This window comes from Lynx canadensis, chromosome B4 (genome assembly GCF_007474595.2).
Source record: "Lynx canadensis isolate LIC74 chromosome B4, mLynCan4.pri.v2, whole genome shotgun sequence".
NCBI lineage: Eukaryota > Metazoa > Chordata > Mammalia > Carnivora > Felidae > Lynx > Lynx canadensis.
The window spans coordinates 37,863,624-37,879,131 of NC_044309.1; the positions used below are offsets into that span (position 1 = coordinate 37,863,624).

Genomic DNA, 15,508 nt, shown 5'->3' on the forward strand with positions numbered 1-15,508 from the left:
GAAATACTGTGCATGTAAATTAGACCCTCGACTAAGGGGCTTGTGGATTTTTTTTTTTTTTAATTATTTTGAGGGAGGAGGAGGGGCAGAGGCAGAGGGAGAGAGAATCCCAAGCAAGCTCCTCACTGTCAGCATGGAGGCCAATGCGGGGCTCAATGTGGGGCTCAATGTGGGGCTCAAACTCACAAACCATGATGAGATCCTAACCTGAGCTGAAATCAAGAGTCAGACACTCAACTGGCTGAGCCACCACGTGCCCCGGGGCATGTGGATTTTTAAGTGTACACATTTAGGGAAATGTCTGTTTTTTTGTTTTTTCCCCTCAAATTTCTTATTTTGAAAAAATTTTAATATACTGAAATCAAGCAAGGAAAATAAACCAATAACCTATGACTTTCACCTAGAGTCATTACTTATTAACATTATCTCTTAATATCTCACTTTTAAAAATCTTTTAAATGAGACTTAAAAAACAGTTGTAAAAACGTAAGAGAATTCCCTGGCTGAGCTTCCCCTAATGTTAATATCTTACATAATCATAGTAAATTATCAAAACCAGGACATTAATACTGATTCAGTACCATTAGCTAATCCACAGGTCTTCTTGGAGTTTTACTAGTTTTCCCACTAATGTCTCTTAATAATTTGGGATCCAAATCCAGGATCCTGTAGTCTACTTAGTCATCATATCTCTTTAGTGTTCTCCAACTTGCTTAGTATCTCAGTCTTTCTTTGCCTTTCCTTTTTTTTTTTTTTTTTTCAACGTTTATTTATTTTTTGGGACAGAGAGAGACAGAGCATGAACGGGGGAGGGGCAGAGAGAGAGGGAGACACAGAATCGGAAACAGGCTCCAGGCTCTGAGCCATCAGCCCAGAGCCTGACGCGGGGCTCGAACTCACAAACCGCGAGATCGTGACCTGGCTGAAGTCGGACGCTTAACCGACTGCGCCACCCAGGCGCCCCTCCTTTTTTTTTTTTAATGTTTATTTATTTTGAGAAAGAGATGGTAAGCAAGCGAGTGGGGGTGGGGCAGAGAAAGAGGGAGAGAGAATCTCAAGCAGGATCTGCACTGACAGTGGAGCCCCGACGTGGGACTTCATCCCATGAACTGCAAGATCATGACCTGAGCTGAAATCAAGAGTCAAACACTCAACTGACTGAGCCACCCAGGTGCCCCTTTGCCTTTCCTTTTTTAAAAATCAAAGTATAGTTGACATACAGTGTTACATTAGTTTCAGGTGTTCAACATAGTGATTCAGCAAGTCTATACTTTATGCCATGCTCACCATAAGTGTACCTACCATATGTTGGCATACAAGGCTATTCTAGTATCATTGACTACATGCCCTATGCTGTACCTTTTATCTTTGTGACTTATTCATCACATAATTGGAAGCTCGTACCTCCCATTCTCCTTCATCCCTTCTGATCTTGACAGTTTTGAAGAGTACTGGCCTTTAATTTTGTAGTGTGTTTCTCAGTTTGGCCTCGTCTGTTGTTTCCTCATGATTAAATTAAGGCTGTGCACTTCTGGTGAGAGTGCCACAAAAAAATGATGCTGTACCTTTCTCAGCACATCATATCAGGAGGAGCGTGATGTTGCTGTGTCTTCTTACTGGTGATGTTAATCTTAATCATTTAGTTAACGTGCTGTCTTCCAGGTTTCTCCATTATAAAGTTACTCTTTTTCCCTTTGCAATCAGTAATTATCCTGTGGACAGATACTTTGAGACTATGCAAATATCTAGTTCCCATCATACTTACACCTACTAATTTTAGTGTCCATTTATGGTTCTTGTCTGCAATGGTTATTACTGTGTTTGCCTTTGGTGACTTTCTATTTCCATCATTCCTTTTATCTTTTTTTTATTAGAAAATTTTTTAACATCTATTTATTATTGAGAGACAGAGAGAGACAGAGCATGAGCATGGGAGGGGCAGAGAGAGAAGGAGACACAGAATCCGAAGCAGGCTCCAGGCTCTGAGCTGTCAGCACAGAGCCTGACGCAGGGCTCGGACTCACAAACCAGGAGATCATGACTTGAGCTGAAGTCGGATGCTTAACCCACTGAGCCACCCAGGTGCCTCCCTTTTATCTTTTTTAATTGGATTTTTTTTCTGTAAGGAAGAGGTGTACCTTCTTCATTTATTTATTCATTCATCCATTGATTCATATCATTATGGACTCATGGATACTCAGAGAAATGTGGCTCCCCCCATCCATACTACCCTGTTCCATTATTATTTCCACCTTATTCCCACGCCTACATGGCCACAATACTATTATCACATTAATATGCTAATACTCTTATTTAAAGCACAGTTCAGAGTCAAATATCCTTAGTGCACCCATAATAGTCTTTACTGTGTGTATGTTATGATTAATATTCAAAGATTATGTGTTATATTTTCTTGCCAGAAATCTCTTAAGTCTCTCCACTTTAATCTAGAAAAAATTTTTTTTTGGTGTCTCTTTTTTTAAAAATTTTTTTTTTTCAACGTTTATTTATTTTTGGGACAGAGAGAGACAGAGCATGAACGGGCGAGGGGCAGAGAGAGAGGGGGACACAGAATCGGAAACAGGCTCCAGGCTCTGAGCCATCAGCCCAGAGCCCGACGCGGGGCTCGAACTCACGGACCGCGAGATCGTGACCTGGCTGAAGTCGGACGCTTAACCGACTGCGCCACCCAGGCGCCCCTTGGTGTCTCTTAATAAGGATGTTTTTCTCAAGAATTCTGAGAGTTGTCTTGCAGAATTTCCCTCCATTTGGTTTGTTTCCTCTTGAATAGATTTAGGACAAACATTGTTGGCAGGAATATTGCATACGTGATATTGTTTTCTTCTCAATACATCACATCAGGAAATACCTTATGTCAGTCTGTCCCATCATTGCTGAATCTGTTCATTTGGTTAAGGTGATATCTGCTACATTTTCTCATTGTAAGGTTACCTTTCCCTCTTTGTAACTAATATAATCTGTGGGGAGATACTTGAGATTGTGTTGAATATCTTATTTTACTCAATGGTTGTAGGATCCATCAATGTTTCTTGCAAGAGTCAATTATTAATATGGTGGTTATAAAATGGTGACATTCTACTTCCATCATTCATTCTATATTTATTAGTTGGTTATTCTGTAAAGATCTTTGTTGTGACATTTATTTAGAATTAGTATAGACTCATGAATTTTTTAATAATAACAGCTTTATTGAATGAAATATAATTCATATACCATACAATACAGCCATTTAAATTATACACACTTCAGTGCTTATTGGTATATTCATAGAAATGTGCAGTCATCACCACAGTGAATTTTAGGACATTTTCATCCCATGCCCTTTAGCTATCATCCCTCAACTTTGATCCCCACAAGGCCCTAAGCGATCACTTACGTACTTTCTGCCTCTATGCATTTGCCTATTCTGGACATTTCATAAAAACAGCATTATATAATATGTGGTCTTTTGTTGATTGGCTTCTGTCATGTAGCACAATGCTTTCAAGCTCTTCTACTTATGGCGGAATAAATCCCATTGTATAGATAAATCAGATTTTGTTTACCTATTTATTAGTTGATGGACCCTTGAGATGTTTCTACTTTTGGGCCCTTGTGAATAATGCTGCTATAAAAAATTGTATGCAAACAGCCATGTAAATATACTTAACACTGCTGAACTGTCCACTTAAAAATGGTTAAGGTATTACATTTTATGATACATGTTTTTACCACAATAAAAAATTTATGGAATGTCCGTATTTTAGAATACTAGCCATTTAATATTATATTTCAAAAACCTATATAACATAAAAGATGCTTATGATATAATCTTGAGTTAAAATGATATAAAAATCATAAATTTTATTTCAAATATATAAAAATTACTAGAAATATTTGTAAAGATATTTTCTTGTTAGCAGGGATTATTATCTCATGATGGTAGGATTATGAAGAGACTATTTCTTTTTCTTTATAAATTTTTACAAAATCTATAAGATGAATATGCTTTATTTTTACAACCAATGAAGAAAAAAACTAGAAAGAAAAAAATCATACAAAAAGAGTTTGTCACCAGCAATCTTCTTGTAACACATATATTATCTCAAAAATCCTTTCAATTAAAGAAATAATAGGGTGAATAGGTGAAGGGCATTAAGAGGCATTAAGCTTCCAGTTATAAAATAAGTCATGAGGATGAAAAGTATGGCACAGGGAATATAGTCAATAATATTGTAATCATGTTTCAAGGTGACAGATATGGTGACTACACTTATTGTGGTGAGCATTGTGTGTGTGTGTGTGTGTGTGTGTGTGTATAATGCACATATATATAATGGAGAGTAGTTCAAGAGAATGGCGTTCTGTGGGTATTATTCTACATTGCACTTCAATGTTGGATCTATGTTGTTTTTATAAGATGTATATTTAGGGTTTTCCCTGTTTGTATCCAGTAAATAGGAAATTTTCCATGAGAAAAATGGGAGGAAATATAGTACGTAATTCCATTTCTTTTACACTGTAGGAATTCTTCTTGTTTTATGTTGATTTATGAACCAGGCTTGGTTAGGCCTGCCATTAAACAACTTTGTTTTAAAGGAAGGCGAGAGTATTGAAGGAAAAATACAAATTTAGTAAGATCATGTTCCACTTTAGACCAGAAATTCTAGTTCAGATTAATGTAAGTATATAAAATATGTTATTTCTGGTAAATTACAATTTAAAACTAGAGCTCAAAGGAAGCATAGCTCTTGATGTATAGGAGGTATCTAAATGTTATAATTATATAGCATATTTTTAGTGCTTCTTTTGTTAAGGTCAAAACAAAACCTGTTCAGCTTGCTCAGGCTTGATGAAAGGAATTACGTGGTGTCGAGATTGGCATTGAAGATACACCTGGTTTCCTCACTCTTAGCGTCTTTAACAGAAGTGTTTGAGGACTTTAGATGTGTGTGAGAATTTAGCATGAGTGAGATTTTAGCTGTGTGTGTGTGTGTGTGTGTGTGTGTGTGTGTGTGTGTAGAGGTGGGGTTGGGGGTGGGATAGGATGATTTATTTTCTATGCCAGGGGGTTTTGCAATTCTAGTTTAGTGTTGAAGGCAAAGTGAGTTAGAGGAGAAGCAGGATTCATAGCAGAAGCTGTTGAAAATACCAGCACGTAACAGTGCATTTTTTTTTTACCATGTTACCTGTTCCTGTGTATTCATACTTTTTTCCCTATATATCCTAATATTCTTAATTTTTTGTCTTAGTTGCTTTATAGAGTTTTTCAAATTTATACTAATATCCACTAAATAGTAATAATATTCTAGTACTGTGCTCATAAAGCTAGGATTTAAAAATATGTGAATGAATATTAAAAATATTAAGGAAAACAGGAACATGTCTAGGAGAACTGTTAGGGACCTACAAAGTCAAGGCCTGAATACATCATATCTGACATTTTTGTTTGTTTGCTTGTCCCTCCCTCTTTTGAACTGGGATAAAGGAGATGATTTATTTTAAATACCCAACAGGTTTTTAAGCATATAGTTTAGAAGGAAATTAATAGAGGGAAACTGTCAGAGAACCAGGATGTCATCTATATCTAAGGGGTTATGAAATATGCTTACAGGTTCAGGCTGTAAGCTTGGGTGGCTCACTAGATTAAGTGTCCGGCTTCAGCTCAGGTCGTGATCTCACTGTTGGGCTCGAGCCCTGCGTCAGCGCAGAGCCTGCTTGAGATCCTCTGTCTCCTTCTGTCTCTGCCCCTTCCCTGCTCACGCATGTGCTCTCTCTCTTTCTCTCTCAAAAATAAACATTAAAAAAAATCTGCTTACAGGTTAGTAGGCAGGAGGAGTCTTGGAGATAGTACACAAATTCCAAGTTGTTATGCATTATTAAAATGCATGAAACCTTCTAAAATGTGTGAAGGTAGTGGTAAACCACTAAGGTGTGGGTAGATGCTTTGGTATTTTTACCTCAAATGCAGGAAAAGCCATGCTTCCCATGGTAACCATGGAATTTATCTTCTCAAATAGATTCTGATAGTAAGCTCCAGAAAAAATTATAATTAAATAATAATTACTATTATTATAAATAATAATAACTGAGAACCATTTCTGCCTTGTTTCATTCTCTACTGTTTCCAAGAATTCTGAGTCACAAAGTAAAATCTTAAGTTAGAAAATTTTCAAAAATAGAAATGGCTTCAGAGAGAGTTTTTTTTAAAGTTCAAAAGCATTTGGTTTATCAGTTGAAAACAGTCATTGGATTCCATTTTTGTTGTTGTTTTCTTCCATCAAACAAATCTGTCTCCTAGTGGTGTTAAGTCTTGTCTGTTCAACTGTACTTATAGTCTCCTTCCATGACTGGCATCGTATTTTATTAATGGCAAACTTGCAAAATAAGTTAAATGACTTGCCTAAATCTTTTTATGTTTATTTTTATTTTTGAGTAAGAAAGAGTGCAAGCTGGGAAGGGGGGGGGGGGGGGGGGGGGGGGGCAGTTTGTGGACAGAGGATCCAAAGTGGGCTCTGCTCTAATAGCAGTGAGCCTGGAGGAGCCCAATGCAGGGTTCGATGTGGGGCTTGAACTTACGAACCATGAGATCATGACCTGTGCCAAAGTCGGACACTCAACCAGCTGAGCCACCCAGGTGCCCAACTTGCCTAGATCTTAAGGAAATCAGTAGGCTGTAGTCAGATGCTATACACAGTTGTTGGGGGTGGGGGAAAATTCCCCCTACTAATCTTGGTTCTTTGGGCTGGTCTAACAATTAAAATGACCCAAAATAGATTAATGGGAAGAAAAATTAATTTTGTACATATGGAGGTCTCATAGATATGGAACCTAAGAAATGACCAAAGCAGGCAGTTTATATACCTTTTAGAGAAAGAAACAATAAATTTGTGAAGAAATGACAAGACAAAGAACCTTAGTCTTGGCTACTAATTAGTGAAGAACTTAAGCAGAGTTTGTGTACATTGACTTCTAGGCCTTGAATTCTCGATCTCTGGTGATAAATGTTTTTTTACCTCCTGGTACAGGAAGAGTACCTTTCACATGGGAAATTGACTTCCTGCTTCTGGGGGACAGAAAGGAGGGTCAGAATGTGCTTGCATTGGCTGTTTCTCAAGTAAACTTTGATTCAGAATTATCAGTGTGCTACTTTGACGTATTTGGGGGCAGCCTGCCACAATCCCCATCTAGTCTAATTCTCTATTTCCTAGAACTAGCTCCAAAAAAGAAGAAAAATATATTGGATTTTTAGGTGGAATTTAGACTCTGGAAAGAGACCTGGATTAGAGTCTGTTTCTGCTGTTTAACCTTATGCATAGCCCTCTAAGTCTGTTTCTCCATGTTCAAAGTGTGAAGAATAATAGTGCCTAATTTGTAGGATTGTTTTGAGGAATAAATAAAATAATGCATGTCAGATACTTAGCACTGTGTCTGGGCTATAGTTAGTACCCAACATACGGTTTAAAGAAAAAATTCCTGCATGCATGTGAGTCTATGTTCTACATCTTTTTTTTTTTTTTTCTTTTTACTCTTTGGGTACTTCAGTCTCCTGAGGTTTTCCATAGAATAAGCGTGGCAAGTCCTCCTGAAGCCAGTGTCAGGTAACATCTAGAAACTTTCCCTAAGGCAGAATCATTTGGCTGAAAATAGCCCAGGGGAGTAGATACATGGAGAATACGAAATTGACATGTTTTTAACAGAATTTTCTCTTTACATGCTTTTTTTTTTCCTTTTTAAATAGTGCCTTTGAAGATGAGACAATGAAGCTTCGACAGCTGAAACTAGATAATCAGGTGAGCAAATCAGGAGTCTCCCTCCTGTTTTGAAATAAGTGAACAGCTATACTGACCGTGATGATGATGCATCTGCTGATGCAGAGTCTTGAACTCTGAAGTCTTGGCAGGGTCATGGAAAGAAGACAGGAAAGGGAAAGGTTCTGATGTTGTAACTAAGCAGTGCTGAACCAAGGCCCTGGGCTCTGGCAAGACCCAACTGCCTTCAGGAGCACAGTGATAAAACTGGCCTTGGATTTATAGTCACTGGAAATTCCTTGGCACCTTTCCTAAGAATTAGAAGAATGTTAACATTGTATTTCTGTATAGTAATTTGGTCCTGCTGCCTTAAATATGTCTCTACATTGTACTTTCATTGAACTGCAAGGATGAACTACAATTTCACGGAATTTTATTCAATTTCATTGAACTACAATGTTTTTCTCATTCTCAAATACAGATCTGAGCATGCTGCTGTTTTTGCTTAAAACCCCGATTGCTTACAGCACAGTTTTCTTCACAGCACTGGTCCCAGTGTTCAGTTACACATTCATTCTTTTCTTCAGTGATTTGATTTATGTTTGTTTCCTCCACTAGGCTAAGCTCCATGAGAATAGGAGTCAAGTCTGTTTATGATGACCAGAAGTTCCCAGCATAGGGCTGGGCACATAATAATCCTTCGTTAAATATTTGAAGGAAGGAAGGAATAAATGGATACTTGTGTGTCGTTATATGCTATGATCATCATTGTTAGCTTAGAACCTATGCCCAACATATTTTGCTTTCATTTGAGCATGTTTTCTAATTTAGGACATTCTATAGCTCTAGTCTTCCCATGTAGTGTCTAGACTCTAGGTGACTAAACATACCTCTAAAGTTTTGCCTATTTATGTTAATGTTGGAATTAATAATGGGACTTCTAGTGTAATAAGTTGCTTTAAAGGTGGACTCATTAAAAACTGGGGAAGAGGTCTCTTTGGGGCATGTGGGGATGTGCAGGCCTACTCTCCATAGGGCAAGGCCCCTGTGGGTTGGAACGCCACGCTGGCCCCAGGAACGGCACTGGTGCTTGTGCTCATGTGTGGCCACCCCTGAATGGCACCTTCTGAGTCTTTCATGGTGATGGCAGAAACTGTCATCACATTCCACTGACACTCAAGTCACCAAATGTTGGGGTCTAGTCTCCTCACGTGCAGCTGGAAGGGAAATGTTGCCCAGTGGTCTTCAGAGACCCCCTGTACACAAGCCTGTGCCACCATAGGAGACATTTGGCTTCTAGGTGGCCGTGGTGGCCTCCATCATCAGCTGTGCCATCATCCTGCTTAGGCCCTAGCCCTCTTCACATGCTGCATCGTGAAGTATGCAGAGAGGAGCAGCCACGGTTCTTGGACAGGGTGGCCCGGCTGTGGCTCCACCCATCTAGTTCTGTCACCTTCAAGGTCTAAATAGCAACAGAGGCCTGTCTGGAGCCACCTGGCTAGGCACAGGACAACCACAGCTTCTCCACCCCTGGCAAGGGCCCCAGAGGGCTGGCTGGCAGGGACAAGTACCACTGGGCCTAGCGCTCTGGGCCCTAGCTGTCCTGGGCTCTCCCTGCACCCAGGTGAACACACGACAGAGCTTGCCTGTCCCTGGGCCATTGTGGGAGTGCTTGTGCAGCCTGATATTCAGAGCCCACCCTCCACGTGGGGAGGGCCAAGTGAACACCAACAGCCTGGCACCTGTATCTTGGCATGTGTCGGTGAAATCCACTTTGGGGCTTAGGGATCCCCGGGGCACGTGGGCTTGGAAGGCTGGGGACCCCAACATGAGTGACCTGTCCTGGGGGAGCCTGGCTGTAGCACTTTTTATAAGTAGGCTTCCTTGAAACCACTGCTGAGGTTAATATACCAACTGTATCCTCCCTCCAACCTGCTTCCTTTAAAGAGACACAGGGACATCTTAAGCAAGTCTAGTTTTGCACAGCCAAGCAGGAAAATGGCAAAAAAAACTTCTCAGCAATTACAGGTGGTTGTCTCAGCATTTTCCTTTGCGAGGCAGGCTGCCTCTAAACAGAGACCCATCTAGTGTTGTGCACACATCTGTAAAGTTGCCGGGTAAAGGGTGTGAAATAAACAATCCTTTCAAATACTGGGAAAACATAAACTAAAACTAGGAAGGAAACTAATCTAACTGGGATCATGGGGAAAATTCTGATTATATATATATATTTCTACTTATACTTACCTCCCCACCACACACAAAAGAGATTGAAATACTTGAGATGGGCCCTTTATTTTCTATATTCCATTGCGTAGCAAACTCTATTTAGGGAGATGTGCCCATAAAATTGTAGATCTTTGTTTGATTTATTTTTATAAGGCTAACTGGTACATACTGTGCTAGCATCTAAAATCTATGGTCATCTATGAAATAACATAGTAGATGTAAGTTTTTGAATTTTGAAGTTTTTGAATTTTGTATAGAGATATATCTTCTTTTATTTTAAAAATATGGATTCCGGTAATACAGAAAAGATATTTCATGAACAGTCTCTCCCTCTCTATATGGCTTAGTTCTTTACCAGAGGCTGTCACTAACTTCTAATGTATCTTTCCAGAGGTGGTCAATGAATATCAAGACATAAAATTTTGTAGGAGTATTTTAAAATTCAAAAAATGTCCGGGCCTGATGTACAAATGGTGTTAAATAGTGTGCGAGAATACTGTAAGGGGCCTGAAATGCTGCCTTGGGCATAAGAAGGAGGTTGCTCAGCAGGGGGCAAGGGAATTTCCACAAATGCAAACTGAGTGTTCAAATGGCCTGTAACAAAGGCAGCACTACAGAATGAATAAAACATAGGGCTGGGAATCAGAAGCCTTTGGTTCTAGTTTTTAGTCTGCCATTAATTAGCTATGTGATCTTAGAGAAGATTCTTTTTAATACTTTTTTAGTGTTTATTTTTGAGAGAGAGAAAGAGAGAGACAGAGCATGAGCAGGGGAGGGGCAGAAAGAGGGAGACACAGAATCTGAAGCAGGCTCCAGGCTCTGAGCCGTCAGCACAGAGCTTGACACGGGGCTCAAACTCACGAACTGTGAGATCATGACCTGAGCTGAAGTCGGACCCTTAACCGACTGAGCCACCCAGGTGCTCCTGATTTTAGGTAAGATTCTTAAACTCTGGGGCCCACTATTTTATCTGTAGAGTGGGGTCAGACTGGATAACAGAATGTTAGATAGGATCTTAGACTAAGAGCTGAGATGGAAGTACATTGAGGAAGGCTAGGTTGCTGCTCGGTCTGGGCCTCACAGGCTGGTAGGATCTTGATGGCTCACAGTCCAGGGCCTGCCAACCTACCTGAGGTGTACCATGTGCTGCCATCCATGACAGTCGCTTACTGTGGCAGTGATTATCAGTGGAGGGGGGAGAGCCTAGGGAACCTTGTTCTCCCCACACCTGCCTGAAGTATACAGTAGATTAACCTCTTAGGAGTCCTGCTTTGGGAATGTTCCCATGGTTGAGTCATTGGTCATGAATTTTGTAGGATGAGAGATAGTTTGATAAGAGCAGCCAGAGGTCATAAGTCTCATGAGGATTGGTTCATACTAACCAATTTCATAAGTGATGAACCTAAGCCAGGGGATTAATTTATTAATTTCTAATGAACTATATACCAGAATCAGCTGGTCATCACATTCCTATCTGCGGGAGGTTTGCAATTATTAAAGTGGCCTGGTAAGTTTGAAATCAGAGCAAGTGGAGTCTGTAAAATGATATCTACAGTAAATATCATTGTGTGAAGGTATAATTAATTCATCTCTACTAAAGGGATACACCTGCCAACAGAATGAGATATGTGAGTATCTGGCCAGGCCACTCGCTGCCTTGTATAGTACGAGAGATACAAGGTAACTCTTGCTCTAAGTTTTATCCTACCTTATTTCCACACTGACCATTTTCCTTCTCTTAACTCATTCTTTCATCATCCATGTTTCAGCAGTACTGAGCAGGTTTGCTTCTTTCATATCTGTCTTTTTTCCCTGATAGTATAATCTTAGTATTTAATGTTTGAAAATCCTAGATTCACAGATAATTTACACATGGCTGTTTTTGTCCTATATAGGTTTTTGAACAGCTTTATTGAGGTCTAATTCACACATGGTAAATATACACCCAGTTAAAGTGTACACATGAAGGTTGCCTGGGTGGCTCAGTTGATCATCTGGCTCTTGATCTTGGCTCAGGTCATGAGCTCACGGTTTGTGGGTTCAAGCCCCGTGTTGAGCTCTGTGCTGGTGGTATGGAGCTGCTTGGGTTCTCTTTCTCTCCTGCTCTCTCTGACCTTCCCCCACTCACACACACCCTCTCTCTCTCAAAATAAATAAACTTTGAGAAAAAAGTGTACAAATGATTTTTAGACCTCATATAAAATGGAATCATATAATATGTAGTCATTTGTGTCTGGCCCCTTTACTTAGGAAAATGTTCATCCATGTTGTCACATGTATCACTGCTGCAGTCCTTTTTATTGTTGAATAACATCCCTAGTTGTGGATACTCCACATTTCATTTATCTATTCATCAGATGATGGACATTTGCATTATTTTCACTCTTGGGCTATTACAAATAATGCTGCTCTGAACCTGTGTCTAAGTTTCTGTACAGACATACTTTCATCTCTCTTGTCTGATATACCTCAGGTAATAGGAGTGAGAGAATTCCTGGGTCATATGGTAAGTCTGTTTAACATGTGAAGGAACTGCCAGACTGTCTTCAAAAGTCACTGAACCATTTTACACATTCCCACCAGCAATGTCTGGGGCCTCCAGCATCTCCACATCCTTGTCAGCACTTATTATTTTCTGTCTTTGATTACAGCCATTTGAGTTGCATTTCCCTAATGACTAATGATGTTGAGCATTAAAATGTACTTAGTGGCTCTTTGTATGTCCTCTTTGGAGACATGGAGAAATGGAGAAAACCCATTTTTAAATTGGGTTATTGTCTTTTTGTTGTTAAATTATAAGAGTTCTTTATATAGTCTAGATCCAAGTTCTTTATCAGAAGTATCATTTGTGAATACTTTCTGCAATTTTTACTTTCTTAATGGTATTGGTTTCAGCATAATGTTTTCATTTATTTTTTCTCCTGTCTCTTGCACTTTTGGTGTCATATCTAAGAAACCATTGCTTACCCAAGATTACCAAGATTTGCTCCTATGTTTTCTTCTAAGAGTCTTACACTTCCTATGATTTGCTTTGAGATAATTTTTGTATATGGTGTAAGATGAGAGTCCAACTTTATTCTTTTGCATGTGGATATCCAGTTGTCTCAGTACCATTTATTGAAAAGGTATTCTTTCTCATTGAGTATATTTTGTTTTTATTTTTACTTGTTTCTCTAGGGTACTCACTTTTTTTTTCAGGGTATGTGAACTCCTTAGCTGGCTACAGATTGTAAAGATTTTTAGATTCTTCCAGGGATGTTACTCAGCCACGGATGCACATTAGGTGGAGAACATTTATGCCATCTGGTGGACAAGGGATTGAAGTACAACATAGTCCCTTTTGGTCAGGTTGCTCATCTGTTTGTTCCTATCATTATAACAGAGGTGGTCATTCGCACACTGAATTGATATTTTAAGAAGTGTGATTTAGGGATTCCTGGGTGGCTCAGTTGGTTGAGCACCTGACTCTTGATTTTGGCTCAGGTCATGATCCCAGGGTCGTGGGATTTAGTTCTGCATTGGGCTCTGTGCTGAGCATGGAGCCTTCTTAGGATTCTTTCACTCTCCCCCTTAGCCCTACTCACTCACTCTCTCTCTCTCTCTCTCTCTCTTTAAAATAAAAAAAAGAAAGAAGTGTGATTTAAAAATTTTAGTCTCTTCTTCTTTTGATCTCACTTTGTGTGCTAGGGAGATTAGTTATGTTTAGCCAAACTGTTAGATTGCAGGCAACCATTCTGATATTGCTGGTTGCCCCTTGTGGTCAGCCGGTCTGTTCCAGAAGTGTCATACTGTAACCAGCCCATCACTTCTAGGGAGTCTTTCTGGAAAATTGAGCATCAGTGAAGTCAGACTCTTACTAATTTGAGGCTTGCCTGAGCTTTATTATTTTATTGCATGAAGCCATTTGATGGAATCCCCCCTCCATCTAATCTCCTTTATTTCCTCATTTATTTTGGAGTTACCATCCAATATTTTGCTCCCGGGGATTGATAATAGGACATACCACTGCATTCTGGAAAAGATGGATTCTTTGAGTATTCTTCAGTTTCCAAGGGAATTGGGAAATTTAAAGGTTTGGCTTATGTGACACTGAAGGTCCTGAAAGCAACGTATTTTAATTGCATATAGGGTATCAATCAGTCACCTGTGGCTCTCTTCCTGACTACCCATCCTTCTTTTAATATTGTAAAGAATCCTTTGTTTATGCAGCCTCATTTACAGCTTTTTAGGGAAGGTAAAACAAATGAAATATGAGTTGACATTGTTGCATTGAAGCTCAATTAACACCTATCTCCCTCCTCCAAACTGTGTGAGGATGATTAGAATGCTAAATCAGGAGACACTTTTCACCAAAATAGCAATTTGCCCGCCAATATTTTATGATTTTTTTCTCGTTTAAAAATTTGGACAAGTGCTCGCTTCGGCAGCACATATACTAAAAATTTGGACAATAGTAGGTTATATTCAGTGCTATAATGTAGTAGTGGTGGCTACTACAATCTACAGTTGGTGTATTTCCCTCAAGTTGCTAATCTAAATAAGTGTGACTTGTGTTGAAGTTGATAGAGAAAGGCTTCACCAGATACACTGGTAGGATCACTGTGGCCAGGAGTCTGGTCTGCCCTTTACAGGTCTAAAAACTGGGTTTTGTCAGTGAACCTAATATAACCAGGTCCTTTGGCACAAACTCACACTGGTCAAACTCACGACAGTCAGGTATGAAACCAGACACCAATTTATTAATATACAATGGGAACTCCAGCTCTTCCAGTGTATATTCATCTCTGCTGCTCATGCTTCCCTGCTCTGGGAACATGATACCTAAGAAATTAATTGAAAATTAGAATGCTGGTTGGTAAGAAGGGAATTTGAGGAAATGAAATTAGTAGTCCCAAGGGACATTTCATCAAGGCCATGAAGAAGCCCTTATATGGTTTCCTGTCCACAAACAGACTAAGGTCTCCCAGGAAATTGGATACTCTTGTCTACCAGATTCAACATTTCTCTGTCTTGGGACAGGTTGGATAACCTCTTTCAAATTCTTGGTCTTTGGCTGCTCTTTTCTGGACCACCAGCAGAATACCCCTTTCCTGTAGAGCATTTTTTCTTTACATATGTTAACAGAATGGATTGGCTGTGGCTTGCATCTTTGCTTCATCAATTGTTGCCAGTTATGAGACTATATGAGACTAGATAACTGTGGCCACATAGATGCAGCAATTTCTCATGTCTGTTATGTTTCATGTCCCATTTCTTCAGCCGGCTTACTTCCGATCCACTACGTAAGACTTCTCAGTTGCTAGAAGCAGCTCATTAGGGCCTCTTATGTATTTAGTGTTCCTTTTACATTAAGGTCCATCTATTCATATCAATTCATGAGTCTCAAAATAATCTGAGAAACTTCAGTTATTCCTTCCCAGCTTGCTCTAACCTTTATTCATTCTTGATGGAATAGTCCATTTTGGCACATTATCTTCGCTCCCTAGTCTTTTTTCTTATTCACGGGGTTGGGTAAAGAGTAGTTCTGT

The 15,508-nt window shown here is 39.5% G+C and overlaps 1 protein-coding gene across 3 annotated transcripts in view; it reads left to right on the plus strand.

The window, feature by feature from the left end:
- TULP3 (TUB like protein 3) overlaps positions 1-15,508 on the plus strand; it is a 67,099-nt gene that overhangs the window by 26,424 nt on the left and 25,167 nt on the right. For all 3 annotated transcript variants that reach the window (XM_030321438.1, XM_030321436.2, XM_030321437.1), the window contains exon 2: positions 7,742-7,793. In XM_030321438.1, the coding sequence (XP_030177298.1) occupies positions 7,742-7,793 (52 nt within the window). The remainder of the gene's footprint in view (positions 1-7,741; positions 7,794-15,508) is intronic.